The sequence below is a fragment of the Kogia breviceps genome, chromosome X (assembly GCF_026419965.1).
Source record: "Kogia breviceps isolate mKogBre1 chromosome X, mKogBre1 haplotype 1, whole genome shotgun sequence".
Classification (NCBI taxonomy): Eukaryota; Metazoa; Chordata; class Mammalia; order Artiodactyla; family Physeteridae; genus Kogia; species Kogia breviceps.
In genome coordinates this window covers 81,902,021-81,926,240 of record NC_081330.1, presented here as the reverse complement: position 1 = coordinate 81,926,240, position 24,220 = coordinate 81,902,021, and the positions used below count along the sequence as shown (strand labels likewise).

The following is a 24,220-nucleotide window of genomic DNA, read 5'->3' as shown; positions in this document are numbered from 1 at the left end:
CTCCATACTCCCCCAGGACCTTGGCTTATCAAAACCCATTATTTTACATCTGCCATCTCCAAACTCCCCTGCCCTCAAATGACTCATCCTTTCTCAGCCCTTAAATGCGCTAAAGATCTCTCCACACCGTAGATCAATTCTGGATCCTCTCTGAAATTTCTGCAACTCCTCTATTTTCTTCCCCTGCTCCTTCAACCATCCACCTCTTGCCTAATTATCATGCCCATGACCACAAGTACCAAACAGATCACTAATATGCTTAGTAGATCTAAACGTCTAGCCCTGACCCTCCCTAAACTGAACACTAAACACCCATTCTCAACCTCCTGCTGTTACCACAAGGACTTCTCAAAAACACATCAAATGCAACCTGTTAAATGAAGTATTTGCTATTCTCTACCAAACTACTTTCCCCTCTGGGGACATGGCATTCCTACTTTCTCTGTCCTGCAAGCTGAATCTGTGTGTCTGCTTCCCTTTTGCCCACACTTTCACAGTAAATTATTCACTGGCTACTGCCCTGCCTGTCAGTGTACGGTTTGAATCCTTTACATACTATGTAATGCTACGATCTGGTTTGTGGCCTACATCAAATACCGACTGAGCACTTGCTAAGTGCTAGTCTGGAGAAGAGATGACTGACAGTTACTGCCTCCTCAGAGGTCACAGCTTAACGGGGGAGAGGGCCACATAGGATACCACGTTACATGGAAATGCACAGGGACAACATCTCCAAGGAAAAGCTGCAGGTGCGAGAAGGGACTCGCAGCACAGTACCTGAACTTCTCTCTACTACTGTCACCTTCTATCATGCATTGTTGCACTTTAATTGGTGCATTACTTGGTTCGGCGGTATTGTCCACAACAGCAAGGAATCCGGAGACTGGGTAAGTGTGCAGCTGGGGGAGCAGCATGTCATTCCCCCTCCTGCCGCGCCGCGCTGAGCCCATTGATGGCCGCGGGTGCAGCAGGCGGCAAGTCTGCAGAAAGAGGACTCAAGGAGGGCAGAGGTGGTCAGAACGCACTTCACTCCCAGCCCGGCAGCCGGCAGCGGTTGGGCGCTAGAGGGTCCCCTTCATCAGGACACCCTCTGGCGGACAGGGCCCGTTTCCACCCCAGCTAGGTCGCTCGAACGCTCACCTACGCCGCGTTCTGAGGACCCCCAAACAGTGCTGCGTCCGCCATGGTCTGTGCACGGGCCTCTCCCAGTCCGCTGCTTCTGTCTGAGCTCTCGCGACGCGCACTGGGTCTCCGAGCCGCCGAGCCGCTCGACCCCCTCCGGTAGTGGCTGAAGCCGGGCGGAGGGGCGAGCGGCGAAAGATGTACTCGAAAGCGAAGATACCCCGACACGCGCCGAGCGGCGCAGGAGTGACGCCGAGAGGCCGAGGGGCCGCAACCTGCCTGCTTCTTCACCCCGCAAAGATTTGGGAGGAGCGGCGCTGGCCGCTGCCCGCTATTCCTACCTCCTACTGACTAGCCTATTGTGTTTGAGCCGCGCTTCGACGTCAGACCGCAAAGCTCAGTAAGTGGCACCAGTGGGTGGAGCCTGCGGAGTCTGGGGAGCAGCGCGCGTGCGCACCTCGCGTGTCCCGGGCTACACGCCTGAAAGACACCTTCTTCCGTGGCAAGGGGAGGAAGAGTACAGGTCCCCAGGGGGCGGGGTTTGCAGCACCTGAGGTCGCCATGGCTACGGAGCCCGAGACCCCTGAGCCCGCCTTGGCTGCGGAGCCCGCGGTGCCCTCGCTTGTGGATAGTTACTTCACTCGCTGGTACGAAGCTGGTAAGTGGACAGTAATGTCAGTCTCCTCTAGGCCCAATTTGTCTGACAGTATAGGGAGTATGATGACAGATCATAAGCCACAGGCACCCTCCCCAGCGCTTCCTCCCCACGTCAGAAGGACCTGGAGCTCTCTGTTCCCCTGTAGGCCAAGGGAATGGCATTTGCAAAGACGTGGAAAACAGCAGGGTGCATGCTTGGTAGGGCGAGCGCAGTGCGAGTTCACGAGGGTGGGTTGCTTCCGGGAAGATGTAGACTAAGGTGAGATCCCCGAGGGAGTCAGGAGATGGATTGCAATCTCCATGAGTGTCTAAAGGGATTTGAGGGGCTCCGTCCTCCAGGAAGATGCGATACATAAACTGATTTAAATGGTAGCCGTCTAAACTGAGGTAGAGGCATAGGGATGGAGAGAAGAGGGTGGGTTAGAGTAGAGGCATTTAGAAAGCAGAATCTCACAGTTTTACTTAAAGGAAGTCGCTGGTATTACACATTTGCCACTTAGAAGTAGGTATCCTGTTGTACAGCTTTGTGTACCCAGCAAATAACAGTGATGAAAGCATCGTTGGGGACCCTCCTCTAACCCAACTTTTTCCCATTCATTTAGGGGTAATAGGTGTACTCATCTTTTACAATATTGAAATATTTTACAATAGCATACGTTTTATTAGCCAGACTTAGTGTAACCAACCGTCCGATTTACCCTGGATTGAGGTGTTTTCCAGAATCCATTACTTTCAGCGCTAAGATCAGGACAATCCTGGGCGAACCAGTATGAGTTCGTCTCTCTAAAATAGACCAAAAAAACATGCTACTAAATTAAATAAAGAATACATTACTGGGCTTCCCTGGTGGCGCAGTGGTTGAGAATGTGCCTGCTAATGCAGGGGACATGGGTTTGAGCCCTGGTCTGGGAATATCCCACATGCCGCAGAGCAACTAGGCCCGTGAGCCACAACTACTGAGCCTGCGCGTCTGGAGTCTGTGCTCCGCAAGAAGAGAGGCCACGATACTGAGAGGCCCGCACGCCGCAATGAAGAGTGGCCACCGCTTGCCACAACTAGAGAAAGCCCTCACACAGAAACGAAGACCCAACACAGCCAAAAATAAATAAATAAAGTTTAAAACAAAACAACAAAAAGAATACATTACTAATCACTTTTTTTCTAAATAATGATTGTACTCATTTTAAAGTGAGGATAAAAAAAGGTGGCACAAAGAGTTAATCATCATTTTAACATTGAATGAATTATTCCATCTGGACCTGATATCTTTAAATACTTTACAGTAAGCCTTTACGTATATCTCTTTGAGTAATGAAGGGATACCAGTGATGTATGTGTCCAGCCTTCATAATTAACTACCTCTATGAACCAAAGAAAGTACTAGACAGTGGTAGTAAATATTGACTCACCAGCCATCAGACTTATTCATTTCTTCTAGATGTCAAAGGAAAACCCTGTGAGGACCATTGTGTACTACAACACTCTAACCGGTAAGCAAATTGGGAATTTTAAATTATCAAAAACAATATTTTTCTGGCATTGTAGCCTGGTACGGTCCTGTATTGAATAAATATTCATTAAACGATGATCTTCCACTGTACTGAGATGGTATTATTTATAGTAGGAGTTTTGTTGACAAGAATGAGTATTTCAGTGCCTACGCTAAACAAATAAACTTGATTACCCCAACCTCCAAATGGAGGTCCACACCCTCAGTCGGCTGCTACCTTAAATAACCAGCCTGTGCCTAACCACTGAATGGCCCAAGCCCATGGAGAGGGCTCGGGTAGAAGCACAGATGGTATCCTTTACATACCGGCATGCCTTACTTTTCTCTCTTCCTCCTCCATGCTGTCTAAACACCTCTGGTACTCTTCCCTTTTGGGGAAGGAAATTCAGTCCCATTTTCTCCATTTTTATTACTGCATTCTTTTCTTCAGTTAAGCTACAATAGTAGCCAGAGGAAAATGGGGGGAAATGATAGGCTGACTAAACAAATGTCAGCTCAGCTATTCTTGTGCCAATAGGAATATGGTGTTATAGGAGGAAGAATCATACCAAGCAATAATACAGGATCAATTTTTGCTCCTCGTAGAATATGTGTCATCACACTGTCAGGATCCCATCTAGTTCTTCAAAGTGGGAAAGCAGTTAAAAGCATTTCCTATCAAATCAGTACCAACTGTAGCAGATTTCAGAACAAAGTCTCTGGGAAATTTAAGTGTGTATGTTCCTGTATTTCTCTACTTAAATCCTCTATTATCATAATAATGATAGAGCCAGCCAGTCTTAGAACCCAATAATGTATGCTCAGCATACTTCCCTGGTGGTTAGAGATGATTTTAAGATGACTTAAACTCTAAAGAAATTCTCAGGCCAAGGAAATGAGGTATTTCAGAAGGTATGTTGTCATATTAGCTTCTGGGCCACCATCCCTATCATCTGGAGGATGAAGGAGGGGGAAGCTGGGCCTTTGAAAGAACAACTCTAATACCAATATAACAAGATATTTAGTACTTTCTAGTTGTGTTAAGCCAGTATTTAGAATTCTATAAAATGTAGGTGATCAATACTTCTTTATTGTATATTTTCACATGTGAACTTAAAAGTAAAAAATGTCCTGAGGTAGTGAAAAAACAAATCAATCTGAGAAAATATACAGTATTTGCTTTGTATGTTTTCCCATTCCTAAATCATTGCCAATTTAATACACATCTAGCTATACCCTCTAACTCCACGTAGTGTTTAGTTACAGAAAATGTTACCTCTGCCCTCTACAACTCTAGCCAGGATGGACATTTTATTCTTAAAGGAGGGTATCACACCAATGACAACTCAATACCATACAAAACTATCCTGACAAACCCCCCTGGATGGCAAAGTTTCAGTTGGTGATTTAGGTCCTTCATTTACTGAGTTCATACTAAGACTTTCTGCTAATTACCCTCATTGTTCTGGAAGACCCTTGTTTATACTCCCCTTTGTAGTCCTGAAGGCCTCTAATAACCTGCCTTATAATTATTGATTTTTCCTCACTCAAGAAGCAAGTGGACTTTAAAAAGCATGGACCATTCTTAAAAGTCTACCAATTGCAAGTAAAACAGTTAGTGCTTGTGATGTTCCTGTGATACATCTTTGTCAGAAATAGTAACACTGTTGTTACTTCTGAGGAACAGAGAGGGACCTGCATATGGAGCCCACAGTAGATAAGCTTTGATCACGTCTCAGCACTGCCCATCATTTATTCTCCCATGGGAGGTGACAAAAAGGGGTTAAAACACTTCTTTCTGACACAGAGCCAGTGGTAGACAAACCATCTGGGACAAGTCCCCAGCCCCTCCTCCCAAAAGTGGGGAGTCACACTGACTAGTATTTTGAAACAAAGTACCCACAGGCAGAGGAGTGAAGTGCATGCAGTAACACCTGAATGCTGTCTAATAATGGGGTGAGTGGGAAAGAGGCCATAAAGAACAGCATCCTGACCGCAGATGTTCACTGCAGTAAAAATTCCTGGGAAAAAAGAGCAACTCATCAGACATGCTTGCATCCATTTCCCATGAACCTCCTTGTATTGGCTTGGGCAAAAAGTTCGTTCAGGTTTTTCATGTTAGGAAAAAACCTGAAGGACCTCTTTGGCCGACTCAGTAGATATTTGTTAGAACCTCCCCAGATATATCCAAACGGTGGCGTACATGAAACTATAACCGTGCCACAACATTCAAACAGACATATGTCAAAATGTAGTATTTGCTAGTGGGTTATAGGATAATGGGTAAGTTACTCTTATCTGCTACTTAAATCTTTTCTGTTTTGCAAATATTCCTCAAATTGCAGTTTTTAAATTAGAAAAATATCCCTTCTTCAGAAAGTCTTAGTGATTGGCCTAATAAAAAAGTTCCTTTCTTTATTACGTTCTAATATAAAAATAAGGTAGGAATCTTAATGAAACTAACTTTGTACAATATTGCTGTCATTCTCTATAATGTTGAATTTAATATTACTGCTTATTGGTATTAATTTTCCTACCCATTTGAAATCTATACACTTGGCTATGTGCAGCTTTCTCATTTACAGTTAAATATAACGTGTAATAAGTTAAGATAAAATATATTCTTAATATGTAACTAAACTACCTATTATCACATTTGTCTTAGTCTGCTTTTTCCCCTAGAGCCTAGGGTGGTGCCCAGACCGTAGAGGCATTTAGTATTTAAATATTTGAATAAATGAATGTGGATGACTTAAATACTTAAGTCATTTTCATTTAAAACACTAATTCCAGGAATATAACCTATTGTAACCCTGAGGGCTGCCTCACAAAGAAAAGTGAAAATGTACATCAATTAATTTTTTCTTCCCTTTTATTATCGGGGGCACAGTTTCTAACAGAACTTGCACCTCTGTGTAAGATTTACTGCTCTGATGGAGAAGAATACACCATGTCTAGGTGAGTTACTTTTTAACCATAATTTTGGGGAAATAAAGAAGGTAATATTTTTCTTCAAAGCAATTTTATCTTTAAATAGCTGTGTTAGAGGACAGTTGATGGAAGTGAATGAAAGCATTCTCCATAAGCCATCTATTCTTCAAGAGAAGGTAAAAGGGTCTGGGGAAGTAAGATCCCATCCACATACTTTTTATATGATTTTTTACCGTTTGACAGTATTAAGTATTTACCTTCTAGCCATCCATCGAAGGCTACACTCCAGTTGTGTTGCTGAAGTTTGAAGAAAGTAAAAGCATAACAGAAGGGTTACTGACACAAAAACAGTATGAAGAAGTCGTGCTGAAAAGCATCAATGCCACAGCAGCTACCTCATGAGGATTAAGATTGAGTAAAAACATTGGCATTCTTATCCTTACCTGGCCTATGAGTCAGTGCACTAAGGAAGAACCAGAGGCGCTGAAGCGTCCTTCACTTCACACCGGGCTATGCGCAGGGAGACCTGATCTTAAAACCTGACCTAGTTTTCCTCCTTTGTCTTGCATAACAAGCCTTGATTCTATTTTGTCTTGGACCTCCCAGATCTGCCTGCCCATGTACTCACTCTGTTCTTCTTTTGCTTTTCGCTTTCTAACAACTGGCAAGTGAGAGGCATTTTTCTGATTAAAAACCAACAAACAAAGCAGTGTGAGGAAAATTTGAAAAGACAGAAAAGTAAAAATAGTTTACCCATCGTCCTGTAACCCGTTAGTAAATACTAGGTTTTGATGTAATTCTGTTTGAATATTATATCATGGTTATTGATTTTGCCTCAATTTTCTGTCACTTTGAAGTTGAAAAGCAACTGGCCTTTCTTCCCCAGTCTGCTTCAGTGTGACACGACGCAAACGTCTGGTCCCACCCCTTTTGCCCCAACTGCCCCCCTCAGGTTGCCAGGAAGAGGCAGGGTGTAGAGTGTACCTTCTCCAAATCTATGGGTTGGCCTTCAACTCTGAGCAATGTAGCACTGTAACACTGGCTTCTTTTTTAATTTTTTTAAATTTTTTAATTTTTTATTTATTTATTTATTTTTAACATCTTGAGTATAACTGTTTTACAATAATGTGTTAGTTTCTCCTTTACAACAAAGTGAATCCATTATACATATACATATATTCCCATAACTCTTCCCTCTTGTGTCACCCTCCCTCCCACCCTCCCTATCCCACCCCTCTAGGTGGTCACAAAGCACAGAGGTGAACTCCCTGTGCTATGCTGCAGCTTCCCACTAGCTATCTAATTTTGGTAGTGTGTATATGTCCCTGCCACTCTCTCACATCGTCACAGCTTACCCTTCCCCCTCCCCATATCCTCAAGTCCAGGATCTAGTAGGTCTGTGTTTTATTCCCATCCTACCACTAATCTCTTCATGACATTTTTTTTTTTGGTTCCATATATATGTGTTAGCATACGGTATTTGTTTTTATCCTTCTGACTTACTTCACTCTGTATGACAGACTCCAGGTCTATCCACCTCATTACAAATAACTCAGTTTCATTTCTTTTTATGGCTGAGTAATATTCCATTGTATATATGTGCCACATCTTCCTTATCCATTCATCTGTTGATGGACACTTAGGATGCTTCCATGTCCTGGCTATCGTAAATAGAGCTGCAATAAACATTTTGGTACATGACTCTTTGAATTAATGGTTTTTTCAGGGTATATGCCCAGTAGTGGGATTGCTGGGTCATATGGTAGTTCTATTTGTAGTTTTTTAAGGAACCTTCATACTGTTCTCCATAGTGGCTGTATCATTTTACATTCCCACCAACAGTGCAAGAGTGTTCCCTTTTCTCCACATCCTCTCCAGCATTTATTGTTTCTACAGTTTTTGATGATGGCCAATCTGACCGGTGTGAGATGATATCTCATTGTAGTTTTGATTTGCATTTCTCTAATGATTAATGATGTTGAGCATTCTTTCATGTGTTTGTTGGCAATCTGTATATCTTCTTTGGAGAAATGTCTGTTGAGTTCTTCTGCCCATTTTTGGATTGGGTTGTTTGTTTTTTTTGTTATTGAGCTACATGAGTTGCTTATAAATTTTGGATATTAATCCTTTGTCAGTTGCTTCATTTGCAAATATTTTCTCCCATTCTGAGGGTTGTCTTTTGGTCTTGTTTATGGTATCCTTTGCTGTGCAAAAGCTTTTAAGTTTCATTAGATCCCATTTGTTTAGTTTTGTTTTTATTTCCATGTCTCTAGGAGAGGGGTCAAAAAGGATCTTGCTGTGGTTGATGTCATAGAGTGTTCTGTCTATGTTTTCCTCTAAGAGTTTGATAGTGTCTGGCCTTACATATAGGTCTTTAATCCATTTTGAATTTATTTTTGTGTATGGTGTTAGGGAGTGTTCTAATTTCCTACTTCTACAGGTAGCTGTCCAGTTTTCCCAGCACCACTTATTGAAGAGGCTGTCTTTTCTCCACTGTGTTTCCTTCCCTCCTTTATCAAAGATAAGGTGACCATATGTGTGTGGGTTTATCTCTGGGCTTTCTATCCTGTACCATTGATCTATATTTCTGTTTTTGTGTCAGTACCATACTGTCTTGATTACTGTGGCCTTGTAGTATAGTCTGAAGTCAGGGAGCCTGATTCCTCCAGCTCCATTTTTCGTTCTCAAGATTGCTTTGGCTCTTCGGGGTCTTTTGTGTTTCCATACAAATTGTGAAATTCTTTGTTTTAGTTCTGTAAAAAATGCCAACACTGGCTTCTTAATGAGGGACACGTGAAAAGGCTTTGAAAGGGGCTTTGCTAACATGGAAGTATCAATATTATAATGCGGTATGAAGTAACATGTGCATTTGGGGTCACTCAGTCTCACACTCTAGTTACAGGGTAACCAGCGAAGAAGTTCCTGAAAAGTTCCTGGAATTCAAAGACACAGATGCTTTTGAACAGAACAAAAGCTTTCACATCATTTAAACAATAAACAAAAAACTATGAATTCATGGTTTAAGATTGTGTATTTCTTTACTTTGAATTTCAAATAAAAGGACTTCTTTTAAAATTGTTATTTTTTCCTTCAGGGCTGCAACATATACACACATATACACACTTCTCTGGTTCTTTTTTTCTTGCGGTACGCGGGCCTTTCACTGTTGTGGCCTCCCCCGCTGCGGAGCCCAGGCTCCCAACGCGCAGGCTCTGGACTCGCAGGCTCAGCAGCCATGGCTCACAGGCCTAGTGACTCTAAAGCATGTGGGGTCTTGCCGGACCGTGGCACGAACCCGAGTCCCCTTAATCGGCAGGCGACTCTCAACCACTGCGCCACCAGGGAAGCCCAACATTTCTGTTTTTAAGTAAAACCATTATCCTTCAGTTTAAATTCTTTGAGTTCTCCATCATCTTTTGCTGTTCAAGTCAAAAGTTATCCCTTCCCCACCCCTACTTGCATTTAAATAAGAGAATATTCTCATTTGAGGTTTGCAAAATATTTTGTAAAAAAAATTTTTAAATTATCTTTGACTCACAAGGAAACTTCTTTAAACCCTAACTCTCCTCCCCTAAGTATACCCACTAGACATGATACAGGTAGTAACTATAGAATCATCTACTCTGATAGTGCTGTGAGCTGAAAGTGTAAGCACAAACCAGCAAATCCCCATTTCAGGTAGCACAAATGGTTCCCAAAGGTGTCATAAAACAAAAATACTAAAGATAGTAAAATAATTATATATCTATTTTACATATAGCATTACCTCACATCATTCTCCCATTATTTCCATTGTAATTGAAAAGGATATTTTGGTTTCAGGGAATAAAAATCATGTTTGATGATTTTTATAAAGAAATATTTTACAAAGGTCATAACCAAGCAGAGTGCATCCCATTTTCTCTCCAAGGCCTACAGTAATTTCAAGTTTCCTTCAATAAAATATTGACTAGCTAATTGGTAGCACTGTGGTTCTTCAGGATCTTGTGAATATTGACTGTGATGGCTGACCCAGATAATGATGATCAGACGAGCTTATAGAACTACTGCCATTTGGCAACAGACACATCCCGTTCGATTTCAAAATACATTTCAAAGCATCGGGATACAAGCCCCCCAAAACCAAGTTAACTATACTATATCATAAGGACAGAACTTATAACCAGATCCTTCAATCAAAACCCACCCCACAAAAACAAAAGCTTTAAACCCTAAAATTAAAAAGACTAAAGTCGTTGGTTTAATGAATATTCCAAAGGCACATAGTTATACTTACTCAGAAATTATTTTGAAGAGCTTAGTTCAATTGTTCTCTGTCTTCTATCTTCTGTTCCATCAGTTACTACTGAGACGTACAAAAACTGCTCGTCAAGCCAGTAAGATAGGCTTAGGATTCCAGCCAATATCCAGGGCGGACAGGCCAGCTATGCTAGAACAAGAACTAAAACCATCTCCTAGTGAGTTCCTCCAGGATTCCGTGGAGTCAGCTCCATGACCCTGTTTTTGGGTGGGGGAGGGACATGCATCACAACAGATTTCCTGTGCTCTGTGAAACCCTTACTAGAGAGCACACGTGTGCTCCTGGCATGGATGATCTGTGACAGAGGGGACAGCAGAGGCCCAGTCACACTCAGTGGACAGAGGGATTGAAGAAGGGTCCACAGGTTTAAGGAAAACCCTGCATCACCCAGACTACTGTGTTTCTTCTGCTGCAAATCAGTGTCCCAGATGATAAGCTTAAAGTTGAAAAACATAGCAAGTTAGGGTCAAATGTGCCAAAGGTGAGCATATTTTCCAAATAGCTTCTTTGGATCAAATTGTCATGAAGGCAGTAAGGATATTTGGTTTGCCTTTTAACGAACACTATTCATGGCAATGTCCCATTTAAAATCACACTGCAATTAGAAATAGAGCAACTACCATGGCATTTATAGTTGTCAGAAAGCTTCACAATCCGTTTCATGATCAGAAAATAAAGCAAGATTTCAGTTTGTTTTCTTTCCAAAATTGTTGTAGTTCTGAAATATACAGGATCCTTTGCTTTCTAAAAATGTCAGCTTTGCCACATGGTGTTGCAGAGATCTGACTGCAAGAGCTTCTCAAGTTTTACCATCCACAGAATCTTTATTTGTAACTGAGATCCATCGGTGGTTTTCCACTTGAAGCTGGAAAGAATTAAGACAATTGGTTTCTGCTTTACTCTTAAAATAAAAATTACAAAATTAAATAGTATCTATTTTCTTCTGCATTTTCCTTTAGCCCTGTTTGTTAAATGTGAGTTTAAGATAGACAAATTATCTTACCTTCTTCAGCAGTTCATAGCAAAATGAGAGAAGTTGGATGAAAATAGCCATTATGCCTCTTGTCTTTGTAATACTCTGATCAACCTATACTGACAGAAAGGAAGCAAATCACATTCTTAGAAGGAGGCCTTCAAAAGACTTTATCATTTACTTAGTTTGAAATGGTAAAAATTTCTTCTAAGGGATCTCAAATTGTATATAGATTAAGGTATCTGAGCTGACTTGATGACCTAAGGTCCCAGAACTCAGGAGCAGGGACTCTTGCCCAAGTCTTAAGCCAATTTCATGGAACCCCAGGAAGAATGGATGGAAAATCAACCTGTTCTATTTCAAACGGCTTAGGGGCTTCTCAAAGTGCACCAAATAATGGCAGTGAAGCCCCTTCTTTGCAATTCCTTGCACTCTACATTTTTGTACTCAGACTCCCTAAAACAAAGAATAGAAGCCCTTCAGTCTGAGGGGTCTGTTCCCTAGTTAGTCAGGTGATGATGTTGGGATTTAAGGGTAGCTGCTCCATGCTGTGGTATTAATCATGTCCCCAAAGCTAATTTATTTGGTGAACCTACTGCTTCCTGGGGTCAGTTGTAACTGCAGATGATAAATGGCTCTTGCAGTCAAGGCAGGAAAAAAGGAAATAAATTGTTCTTTTGTGGGTATTAACGCTTTCTTTGAAGAAAACGGAGCTGGAAGCTAACCTAATAAAAAAAAAAAGAAGTGAAAGTTTCTCAAGTGCTTTCCTGAATGTCCCATCCTCCCTTTTACCTTTAGAAACACTTGATTCTGCAAAGGTGTCTTAGTTACTGTCTGGAGCTGGTGGCATAGAAGAGCAAGCTTGTTCATTTCGAGGAGCAGTATAAGCTTATCATCATCTTTCAGCTGAAATGTAAATAAGGAAGTTAAAACAACTTCAATGACATTCCATCATTTAAATCTTAAGTACCTTTATACCTTAATAATATACCCTTAAAGTGTGTATTTACGACATCACCACCAGCACCAGGGAGGGATACGTGCATTACCTGTTTTGAGAAAACTTGCACACTTGCAGCAAGCTTCAAAACCTCTTCAGCAAAAACCGGGTAGAAAGGAAAAACATCACTATGCTAGGTGTATGTCGTCTAGATAGTTGGTAAGAAATACACACATGGATAAGTTTCATACCGAATGTAAAAAATAAAACCTAAACATAAAAGGTCTGTCATGGAACTTCTGTGGTGTTTGTTATATCCCTGAAAACACAAGAGTTTAACTGTATTCAGAAGCAGTTTTCCCAGACTTGGTGCTGAATCAGTCCCTGCAGTGGCTCTCCTACACAAGGACACCTCCAATTACCATGCAGGATCGCAAGACATTTGATGCTTAGCCATAAAAATTATGCCTGGGCTTTTCGATGGATCCGAAGCTCATCTCATAATATCCCCAATTATAAGAGGGTGCTGAATCTTGGAACATGGGGTCAAAAGGGTTAGATGAGGTCAAAAGCGTTTGAACGTTCCTGCTTCCAGCACAGCAAGATAGAGTTTGTCACCTATACACATTCTTCAACCAGCCATTTGAGGGGATTATTCTTTCACTATTCACCATACATTGTACAATTTAGTGAGGAGAAGAGGATGATGGGAAAGAATACTGAAAAATGCTTTAGAATATTCGGGATGATTATTTTTAAATGGTACACAGAATGTTTTAGGGTGAGAGATACCAGGGAAGTGAAGACTGAGCTTTAGGTGGCAGCTGGAAGAATGAAAAGAACAGGGCAAATCTGAGAGTGATTTGTGAAGAAAAATAATAGATCTTGGTAATAAATTAGATAAAACATATGAAGAAGAAGGAGGCAATAATTTCAGGGTTAAATTTAATTCCCTTTCCAACAGCCTTGCTATAATTGGATAACCTGATCTCAAGGTCAAATAGTCCTTCGCATCCTTTCCTATCGTTTAAAAGGGAAAACAATGTAGGCTTCTCATTGCGGTGGCTTCTCTTGTTGTGGAGCACGGGCTGTAGGTGCACCGGCTTCAGCAGTTGTGGCACACGGGCTCAGTAGTTGTGGCCGGCGGGCTCTAGAGCGTAGGCTCAGTAGTTGTGGCGCACGGGCTTAGTTGCTCCACGGCATGTGAGACCTTCCCGGACCAGGGCTCGAACCCATGTGTCCTGCATTGGCAGGCAGATTCTTAACCGCTGCGCCACCAGGGAAGCCCCTATTCCACTTTTTAAAAAAGGGAAAAACTCACTTATAGTCAACTTTACAGAAAATTCCACATGAAGCATTTTCTATAATTCTTCTGACTCTGTTGACAATCATCCTCTCAAGCTGAAATCCCTTTCCTGAAGAGGCTCAGGTGAAAGCACATGGGAATGACAAAGGAAAATACATAAAGTTGATAAACTGTTAGAAATTTCAAAGTTCAAATGCAAGAATGCCTTTGGTTCTAGAGAGGCAAACAGAGTAACATGAGAGTTAGGGGAAGTAAGAAAGGACTCTTGTAATCCACCTATCAATCTGAACCTCCAGGTAAGTGAGGAGAATTAGAGCTAGGCCTATGTGGAGTTTCATGAGACATGTAGGGCAGAAGGGTGAATGTCAGTACATGTGTCTCTCCCTGGATGCCCTAAATCATCAGAAATATGGAAAAAGAAACGGAAAGTAACACGTACTGAGAACTTGTAGTGGTATCAACCCTATGACAGATGCTTCCTTATGTGTTATGTCATTTAATCAATATCATTCATCCAATTCAATAATGAAGAAGCCAAAAAGCTTTCCTCGCATTCTGGGCAGTATAAGAGATGCTCATTTGCTGATAGGGTATTTGCACCTACTTGGGAAAACCTGAAACTTAATATTGTAGCTAGTGACTATCAAAGCCCATTCTACTTTATCCCTATACTCTTTAAGGTTTTATTTCCAATAAGATAACCAGAAAGCTCCAAAAATTGCTACTGCAAGTCCTCTTCTTTTCTACCACCATCTGTAGTATACATGTGTTGTGTACACAGGTAAACATACAATTACAGTAAATCATTTAGAAAACTAGCTAGTACCAACTTTTAGCCCAACTCTTTTGCTACAGTATTAGCATGAAATGGAAATAAAATCTACCTCTAGTTGATGAATTAAATCCTGCGAAGTTTTTAGTGGCCTCTCTCCCCTGAAATAAAATGAATTATTAACGAGGTAAGAAAACAGTATTGCCTGGAAATTGATTTTATATTAAAGTTTTAGAGCATTTCATGCATTAACATATCCCAAGTTTTGAAGAATAATATTGAATAGACTAAAAATATTTTGAGTATTCTTTTTTTTTTTTTTTTTTTGGTAGTATGCAGGCCTCTCACTGTTGTGGCCTCTCCCGTTGTGGAGCACAGGCTCCGGACGCGCAGGCCCAGCGGCCATGGCTCACGGGCCCAGCCGCTCCGCGGCACGTGGGATCTTCCCGGACCGGGGCATGAACCCGTGTCCCCTGCATCGTCAGGCGGACTCTCAACCAATGCGCCACCAGGGAAGTCCTTGAGTATTCTTAAAGCAAGTTTACTATTTAACTATTACTTCTTAAGGCACTTCAAAAAATTTCAGGTAAACATTATATATGTTCATTTTATAATGTAAGAAACTTAAAACTGACAAGTTACATTTAAGTTTTATTTTTCCTTTTTACACTTTTAAATGTTGCTTCATAAGTTAAAGATATAAGATCTGATAATATGTCTTAACTAAAAGGGCTTTGTTCTACAATGGAAAAAAGATGTGACTAAAAATCAGGAAATTGTCACTTTTTATTCTAATTTCAACTGTTGCAGGAATTCAGTTGTTTTTGATGAGGCTTGTCAGTTAAGTTTCAATTCTGAGTCTATAAAATAATCGTAATAATATTTGTGCTACCACTCTCATCAGAAGATTAGGGAATATCACTTTGACAACTACTAAGAAGAATGAAGTTCGGCCCCTTAATAGCTATGAGGCGTGAACAAAATATTCTTATTCTCAGATAAACTTCAAATGAAATTACAAAGCAGAAACCACTTTAAAAACTATAAGGCACTGGTAAGTGTGAAATATTTTAAAACTATAATGCACTAGAAAATCTAAAATATATAAATTATAAAGAAATATGAGTAACTGCATATAAATGATAAAGACATTATATAAATTGTTAAGACAACCTTAAACAATAGCCTGAAGAAAAGCTATAAAATTGCCCAGGAAAAAAAAAAAAATTGCCCAGGAAAACTACAAAACTGGATACAGTGAAAACTAACACGAGTCTCAGAAAGAAGCAATTAGATGAGGCTGGTAAACCATCGTCTTAAGGGAAAAGAGAAACATTGTTTGGAAAAAAACAGGTATACTGAGAGGGTGGGTAGAAAGCAAAGCCAGCTTGGGATTTTACCACAATCATATAACCACGACTTGCCAAATTGGCACAAGGTGTTATCTATTACCGTTATTCCATTATCCATTCCCATCAAGAATTCTAATATAATGTCATCTATTTTTGTGTATATCTGCTCAGTCTTTTACACCTCAGGTGTATTTTTCAGAGTTTTGATTTTGATTCAGAAAGCCTGGTTTAGGGGCTTCCCTGGTGGCGCAGTGGTTGAGAATCCGCCTGCCGATGCAGGAGACACGGGTTCGTGCCCTGTTCCGGGAAGATCCCACATGCCGCGGAGCAACTAAGCCCGTGAGCCATGGCCGCTAGGCCTGCGCGTCCCGAGCCTGTGCTCCGCAACGGGAGAGGCCACAACAGTGAGAGGCCCGCATACCGCAAAAAGAAAGCCTGGTTTATCAGTCAGCGTCCATTAAGGAAAACAAAAAGCTACAGCTATTAATTTATCAGAGAGAATTTAACATATGGAACTGGTTAACCAAGTACTAGAGGACTGAAAAGGCAGAAAGGGAACACAGAGAAGGAACACTGAGATTGAAACTGTGGGCAGCCGCCTGTACCCCTAAGGCTGAAGGAACAAAAGGAAGAGTTTGGGATTCTTAGAATTTAGAAGCTTGGCGGTGAGGCCCCTGCAGAGCTGGTTCTTGAACCTCTGAGAAGGGGGTGGCAGCCAGCTGGGGCTGGTATTTCCGAGGGGGCAGGATGAGACTGGTTCTAAGTGTATAGAAATAGAGACACTGGAACAAACAGCTGCTCCGGGGTACAGAGAGCTACTGTTGAGTGAAAGCAAGCGAACGAGGGAACAAATTCCTTCTCCTTCCTCTATCCAGCCTTGCCCTGTCCCTCTGGTGTCTGCTATTGTTGGAGCATAACAGCTGTCAGAGGAGGGGTGTTTTCTCTGGCCCTCAGTCCCAGCATCATGAGCAGTGTACAGGAAGGGTGCGTTTGGAGCTGAGAAGGAGGCTGGAAATCAGCTCATCATCTTACTGGGTCTTGATTTCCTCAGTTATAAACGGGGATAATACTCCCCTGTATACTTCACTGGAATGGTTTGAAGGTTAGATGAGCGGGTAGATATGAAAGCATTTTACAAGCCATAAAAAGAAAAGCAACTGAGAATTAGCCTCCCATAAATACTTGAATGTACTGTAATAGGTATTTCTTAGAAGAAATGTGATCACCTTCAGAACTAGTGGTTGTGAAGCTGACAAATTATAGTGCTTCCCCATGCCTCCCTTATCCTCATCTATTCAGATCATGTTAACATCTAAGATACCAACTTATGAGTCTTCTAGGGGAAATGACCAGGAACATTGTGTTTTTGCTTTGGTTGGTAAAGCATGGTAATGTCATCTGTGCAGGATACCATGAGTCACATGTCACTGTTTTGAGCATGTGACATCACTGCTGAGAGTGCGCCAGGAGGGAACACGCAGACCTGAGTGAAGGCGAGGCAGGGGGTCTACAGTGTGCCTGCTGAGGCTCGTGCAGGTGTAGAATTCCTGCAAAGTCTCCTTTTAAAAAAATTTATTTATTCATTTATTTTTATTTTTGGCTGCATTGGGTCTTCGTTGGTGCATGCGGGCTTTTCCTTAGTTGTGGCGAGTGGGCGCCACTCCTCATTGTAGTGTGTATCCTTCTCATTGCTGTGGCTTCTCCCGTTGCAGAGCATGGGGTCCAGGTACATGAGCATGTGACGTGGTAGTCAGACCATCATCTCAAACTCATTATCCAAAACTCAACCTTTTCCTTACTTCTCCCATTCCACTATCATGAAAATCTATTTTCAATATATTTTATGTTTGATTTCTTTTTTTACTGTTCATCTTCTTAATATCTCCACCAGTATGCCAGCCCTCTTCTGAGTCCTGAGGCCTGGTAATTGCCGGTGGAAAGGACACAAAATAAATTTCTTTGTGAACTGAGAGTTATGTTACAAATATTAGCATGTGGGGTTATTGTAGTAAACATATCTGATTCTTCGTTTTGCTTTGTCATCAAGCTTAACATGATGCAATATATCAACGCCTCCCACCTAAGGACCACCAGGAACACATTTTTAGTTGCACAGGCTGGGTTTCCTTTTCCTAGCAGTGAATGAGAACACACAGAAGGAGGAACTGTAGGCCCTATAAGTAAGAGGGTGATAGAAAAGGGATATTAAATCATTCGGACTTGTTTTTGGTGATTCGGGCGAGGTCTTAAGGAAGCAGAGTTTTGTTCTGGACTGGATACTGTCCGGAAGACAGGTATTCCTATGACTGAGTATCTTCATAAACCTCTTGTAGAGAGAGAGTAGATTACAGTGAAGGTAAAGCTGCAATTGGTGAAAACAAACAAAGAAACAAAGCAAAAAATAAAAAACAAACCCCCCCAAGTAGCTGTCACTCATATTAGCTAGGAGAGGGACATATGGTGATTTGTACAGTGATCTTGCTTTTGTCTGTGCTAAGAAAGAAAATATTATGAAGCGGCCTTTGTTGTGCCTCACTTTATCATGACCTCAGAGTGAAGAGATCTCATGATCTCATCTGAAGTTGGCATTCCGTGAGATTTTTTAATGTCTACTGGGAAAATCACATACCCTAGCCTGGATGTCAAGAGACGTTTGTAGTACCCCCCTTTGGCCACAAGACCTTAATCCATGTTATCTACACTTCCACCATTGCTCTGATTTTGCTGGTGAGGAATTTATTTAGAGAATGTAGTCTTTAGTTGGAAATGGGTTGATCTCTCCCCTGCCTTTCGTTGTAGAATGCATCATTGAATGCTCTGATGTGCAATAGCATTTAATGCTCTGGACAGGATGCTCTGGCCAACTGCAAAACAAGTAATCATACAAAAAACAATGATTATTAATCCTTGAAACAAGTCTTGAAGTTAAGGGCCTAGATTATAAAAAACAGGCAATGAATCCAGCTGCGTTCACTTCTGATAGCCACATGACTTTTGTCAGAATCAAAGACAAGTTTGGGGCCATCCTTGCTAGTTATTATTTTCTCTAATGTGAGGATAGCAGGTCACAAAGCATATGTGAAGAGGGAGCCAGTTACTCTTCCTGGGAGATTTTTAAAAAGAAATTGGTTTGACTGTTACTGGATAATCCCCTCCCCCACCCAGCCACCCCAGGAGAACAGGATCTGCTGGAATGTGCAGTTTTACATATCTGAAAGTCTCTAACAATTATCCTGAACACACAAGATAAGTTAGCATATGCCATATGGGTGTTTTACAAGATGTTATGTAAGAAAGAGTACCCTAGTGTGGCACAGAATATATCAGGAGTATAAGTATCATTTATCACAGCAAGAGAAAGCCAATTTTGTGTTCCTCAAGGCAAACAAACTGTATTTAGCAGAGTTAACCAGTTGCACAAAGCAGGCTGACTATCATGAACAAACGGAATACCATGAGCAAATTTGACTCTCAGGGCCAGGATGGCCCCAATATTGGAGCCTACTCCTGTTTGAGTAGGACTTGCTTATAGGATTGTAATGACCTAAGCAGGAGGTCAGTGTCCAGTTTTCAAAGTCTGGAGGTTGGGATTAATGCTGTAAGGGAAACTGACAAATCAGAAGGGGCCTTCAAAAAGAAATCTGCCTTGAAGAGTGTTTAAAGGAGCAGCATTTGTGTCTTTTGTCTGCAGGGTCTGATTGGGAATGTCAGATGTTTTTCCTTAAGTGGTAGAAGGAGATCACAGGAGTAAAAAACACAATAAGGATAATGAAGGTCACTGTAATGTGCTAGAAGACATCACAGTGTAGTGATAGACAATATTAATAGTAGAGTAAAGGAGGAGAAAAAGGTCTTAGAGAATCAAAAATTTAATCTCATTCTGTCACCTTGGGAGGAATCTGTCCACTTCTGAAGTCAGTGTCACCTAGAAGACTGCTATGAATCCTCAGTTTAAGGTCTTCAGATGGAGTACATATCCAGTAGAGATGGGGATGTGATGAGGAACCACTCAAGGATCAACACTCTGGAGTTTTATTGATGTTAGTTGTTAAGAGTACCTGGTAAGTCATTTTCTTTTAACCTACCCTCAAGGCCAGATTTTTCTGACACTTATTTCAGAAAACCAATTCTCCAGGTTGCAGATCATGTAAAGGCTGTTTATGTGAGTGTTTTTGGAGATTTGCTTATATGTGTGTGATAAAGCTGGAAGTATCACATAAGGGCTTTCAAGTAATTAACGCTATCAGCCTGTAAAAACAGTACAATCTAAAATTGGGGATGAGGTTCCCAACTGTATGGGCTGGCCTGATATGAATTAATAAGTAGATAAATTGTCAGTCCCACATGGGGTTGATCGTACAGACATGAAATTTAATGGTAATATTTGAGACCATGGAAAAGTTTTGAAGGGCTTCTCAATTTTAGTTTTAGCATTCCGTATTTATTTATTTATTTTTTGTGGTACGAGGCCCTCTCACTGTTTTGGCCTCTCCCGTTGCAGAGCACAGGCTCCTGATGCACAGATTCAGCGGACGCTGGTGGGATCGTCCAGGACCAGGACACGAACCCGTGTCCCCAGCGTCGGCAGGCGGACTCTCAACCAGCATGCCAGCAGGGAAGCCCCGCATTCCATATTGATGATGGATTATACTTTTATTATAGAAATGATCAGTCTATTTCTATTTGATTTAATTTTGGTAGGTTGAGAAAATTATTTATTTCATCTGGTTTAAAATTAAGTAATTCAAATTAAGTGATATACTACTTACATAAATATCTACTGTATCCGAATGATTACTTCTTTTCTCATTCCTAATATCTTTTACTTGTGTCCCTCTCTCTCTCAGTAACCATTGGTATACATTTATCCATTAATTTTGCATTTCCTAAAAACAAGCGTTTGGTTTGCTTGAACTTCTTTATGGATTTTTTTCTTCTTTTCTCTTTATTTAACTTTGATAAATGTTCCTTCCTGCCGGAAGCCGTCCAGCATTGCCAACTATTGCCTGAGCAAAGCTCGGCGAGAAGTTATGGCATGAGGAAGCAAAGCTCCTCTCCTGGTGGGCGGCGGAAAGCATCTCTTCTGATTCTAGGAAAATTCTTGCTAAAAACTGAGGGGGTTTCTGGAGGGTTTAGGCCAAGAAGATGGAAGTATTACAAAGCAAATCCCCCTCGGTACGAGACCACAGCAACCCCTGTAACCACAACAGTAGCTATACCTACTGTAAATAATTTACTTTGGAAAAAAGTCCCTTGGTCAGGCAACAAAGGAGTGTTTCAATTAAGGAGTAGAAGTTTAAAGGAAGAATTAGATGAGTTATGGCCCATAGAAGGAATAAGGGATATAGAAGGGAAGCAAATAGTGGGGTATTATGTACAGGATGCCCCCAAATGGTGGATTATGTGGCATGCCCCCTTTCCGGTATATTGGAGGAAAAAGAGAGAAGCGGAAGGACTTTACTGTAAATATTTTACGAATGAATTATATGTAACTATGAAAGTTAAAATTGATTGCCTTACGTAGAAAATAGAATTGTATTTTCGCACAATGTGTTTTGAACAAGGTACTGAGAATACTGGCCAATATATGATGTTAGCTGAAGTAGAAAAGAATAATTAGCTTTCTAGACCTAAACATCCTGTTTGCGCGAAAAGATCTTAAGACGGAACAATGCTTGCTAATGTTTCTGTGTGTAGGTGTAGAAATGAGGTAATGAGTCAAAAACAGGAGTTACATAGAAAGTGCTGATGCTATTGTTTAGAAAATCCTATATAAGAAATGATATGTCAAAAATAAAGCTGTCAGAAGCTTAACAGAAGCTCCCCAGGAGAGTTGTAAATATCTTGGGAAATACCTGGCTATGGTGACGAGGAAGTTTTGTGCAACAGTGGGTATATTCAATAAGTTTACGGTACAATGTCCGCCCCCATGGCCTCCTAGAAGTATAAATAATGATGTACATTGTTTTGATTATAATGATAGGGTTAGAAAATCTGTGGATGAAATGTTGTATTATTGTTTTTAACATGTTTAAGTTTATGGCTTGATTGAGCAGAATGTGCAGGTACAAAAATACCTTAATCTTCTGAGAAGAATGAGGAAACCGCAGACAGAGTTCCTGACCTAGATGTGAATGTACACAAGAGACGAAAGAGAATGGAGACAACAAGAAAATTACTTAACTTGTTTAACCTGCTGATGTAAACTACTTTTGTTTTTTGGTTTATGTAAGGGACCTTTTGGCATGGGAATGAAGTTGTTAAGATTGAAAATGAGATTATTTTACAGTATAAATGCTTTGGAATCATGATATTAAATTTGTCAGATCCTTGCATCCTCTGAGGTGTCTTGTGATCTGTCCACGCCGACTCCGTCTCCCCTTTGGGTGAAACCTGTTCAGCTGGGGCTGGTCCTCGGCACCTTCCTTCCACTTTCTTGCATTTATTCTGTTCTTCTCATTCTAATTTCATATTTTTGTTGCTTAGCTCATTAATCTGTGGTCTTTCTGCTTTTCTAATACAAGCATTTGGTGTTATGAATGTCCCTCAAACTACCATTTGGTTGTATTCCACAAGATTTTGTAGGTGCTATTTTCATTACCATTTGGTTGCAGTATTTCCTAATTTCTATTAAGATTAATAATTACAATTTATCACTTGTTGGTCATATGTATCACTTGATTCAGGTCGTATTTTTAAACGTTCCCGCCCTAAGTGGTTTGTTTCTGTTTTCTTGGGTCATTATATTTTAAATTAATTACATTGTGTTCAGAGAGTGTGGTTTCCACTTTCACAAATCTTTTTTGAAAATTGCTGACATATTTGTGGCCTAGTGTATGATCGGCTTTTCTAAATGTTCCAATTGTGCTTCCAAAGAATATATATTCTCTAATCTTTGGACCTAGTATTCTGTACCTACCCATTAGATCAAGAATTTAATAGGGTTCTTCAAATCTTCCATATCATTGCTCACAGTTATTGTTTTCTTAATCAATCAGTTACTGAGAGAGACACTAAAATTTCCCACTCTGTGAATTTGTCAAATTCAGTGAATTTTTGGCATATGTATATTTTGAGTCTTCAGAATTATAATCACACTCATTAGCCCTGAATCCCTCTTTTTAATCATTTAAGAACTGATATAAGCATTTAAAAAATGTTCACAACGATATACTTTTGACCCTTCCATGCCCTTATGATTTAGATAGTGCTATTTGAAAGATCATATGGCTCCATTTTGAATTTTTCCTAGTAATCTGTAATTTGCAGTTGTTTCTGTCACCTCATTTCTGCTTCCTATTTATTGTGATATTTTCCCCTACACTTCTCATGTATTATTCTCTTTTTCTGTTTTGCACTACACTGATTTTAGTCTCTGTTGGATGGACTGAGTGTTCTTTAGTACCTTATTCCCTCTAGTAGTTTGGAAGTGATATATTTTATTTCTATTTCTCAAGAAATGGGTGAGCTCCCATGACATTTTAACATGCTCTCCAATGTTGCCAAGTCAGGAGTGATGCTATGAGTAAATACTTGTTCGTAGACTGCTTTTCCCAGTACAACAGAAAACCTACTTCTAAGTGGCAAATGTGTAATACCAGCGACTTCCTTTAAGTAAAATTGTTAGATTCTGCTTTCAAAATGCCTCTACCCTAACCCACACTCTTCTCTCCATCCCTATTCCTCTACCTTAGTTTAGACTGCTACCATTTAAATCAGTTTATGTATCGCCTCTTCTTGGAGGACTGAGCCCCTAAAATCCCTTTAGGCACTCATGGAGATTGCAATCCAGCTCCTGCCTCCCTCGGGGATCTCACCTTAGTCTACCATCTTCCGGCAAGCAACCGACCCTCGTGAACTCCCACTGCCCTCGCCCTACCCAGCATGCATCCTGCTGTTTTCCATGTCTTTGCAAATGCCATTCCCTTGGCCTACAGGGGAACAGAGAGATCCAGGTCCTTCTGACATGGGGAGGAAGCGCTGGGGAGGGCGCCTGTGGCTTATGATCTGTCATCATACTTCCTATACTGTCAGACAAATTGGGCCTAGAGGAGACTGACATTATTCTCCACTTACCAGCTTCGTACCAGAGAGTGAAGTAACTATCCACAAGCGAGGGCACCGCGGGCTCCGCAGCCAAGGCGGCCTCAGGGGTCACGGGCTCGGTAGCCATGGCGACCTCAGTTGCTGCAAACCCCGCCCACTGGGGACCTGTATTCTTCTTCCCGCTTGCCAAGGAGGAAGGTGTCTTTCAGGCGTGTGTCCCACGACACGCGCTATGCGCACGCGCGCTGCTCCCCAGGCTCCGCAGGCTCCACCCACCGGTGCCACTTACTGAGCTTTGGGGTCTGACGTCAAAGCAGGGCTCAAACACAATA

General features: G+C 41.1%; 1 protein-coding gene and 1 long non-coding RNA gene across 5 annotated transcripts; one reads left to right on the top strand and one right to left on the bottom strand.

The window, feature by feature from the left end:
• Window positions 1-1,563: 1,563 nt before the first annotated feature.
• Window positions 1,564-9,221, top strand: LOC131748731 (protein Abitram-like). 2 transcript variants are annotated; one of them, XM_059051014.2, is made up of 6 exons: window positions 1,564-1,780; window positions 3,218-3,269; window positions 3,875-4,000; window positions 6,146-6,226; window positions 6,306-6,375; window positions 6,464-6,601. In XM_059051014.2, exons 1-6 carry the CDS (start codon window positions 1,684-1,686, stop codon window positions 6,599-6,601), a joined length of 564 nt encoding a protein of 187 aa, XP_058906997.1. In that variant the 5' UTR covers window positions 1,564-1,683. The 2 variants fall into 2 exon arrangements, 1 of the variants encoding a protein (XP_058906997.1); XR_010838705.1 differs by lacking the exons at window positions 3,875-4,000; window positions 6,306-6,375; window positions 6,464-6,601 and adding an exon at window positions 9,096-9,221 and having other exon boundaries at window positions 1,747-1,780; window positions 6,159-6,226.
• On the bottom strand, window positions 7,445-24,195 carry LOC131748740 (uncharacterized). Of its 3 annotated transcripts, XR_010838707.1 has the most exons (7): window positions 23,919-24,127; window positions 14,603-14,651; window positions 12,265-12,378; window positions 11,503-11,586; window positions 11,120-11,364; window positions 10,476-10,935; window positions 7,445-9,132 (listed from the first exon to the last, which is right to left on the bottom strand). It is a non-coding gene; the product is annotated as an uncharacterized lncRNA (long non-coding RNA). The 3 variants fall into 3 exon arrangements; XR_010838706.1 differs by having other exon boundaries at window positions 10,476-11,364; window positions 23,919-24,195; XR_010838708.1 differs by lacking the exon at window positions 14,603-14,651 and having other exon boundaries at window positions 10,476-11,364.
• Between the last annotated feature and the right edge of the window lie 25 nt (window positions 24,196-24,220).

Bases quoted from the DNA above. Each gene is read 5' to 3' on its own strand.
- LOC131748731 (XM_059051014.2), top strand. From the start codon at position 1,684: ATGGCTACGGAGCCCGAGACCCCTGAGCCCGCCTTGGCTGCGGAGCCC. The intron at 3,270-3,874 runs GTAAGCAAATTG...TGCTCCTCGTAG, and splicing joins GTACTACAACACTCTAACCG to AATATGTGTCATCACACTGT. The intron at 6,376-6,463 runs GTAAAAGGGTCT...TTTACCTTCTAG, and splicing joins CATCTATTCTTCAAGAGAAG to CCATCCATCGAAGGCTACAC.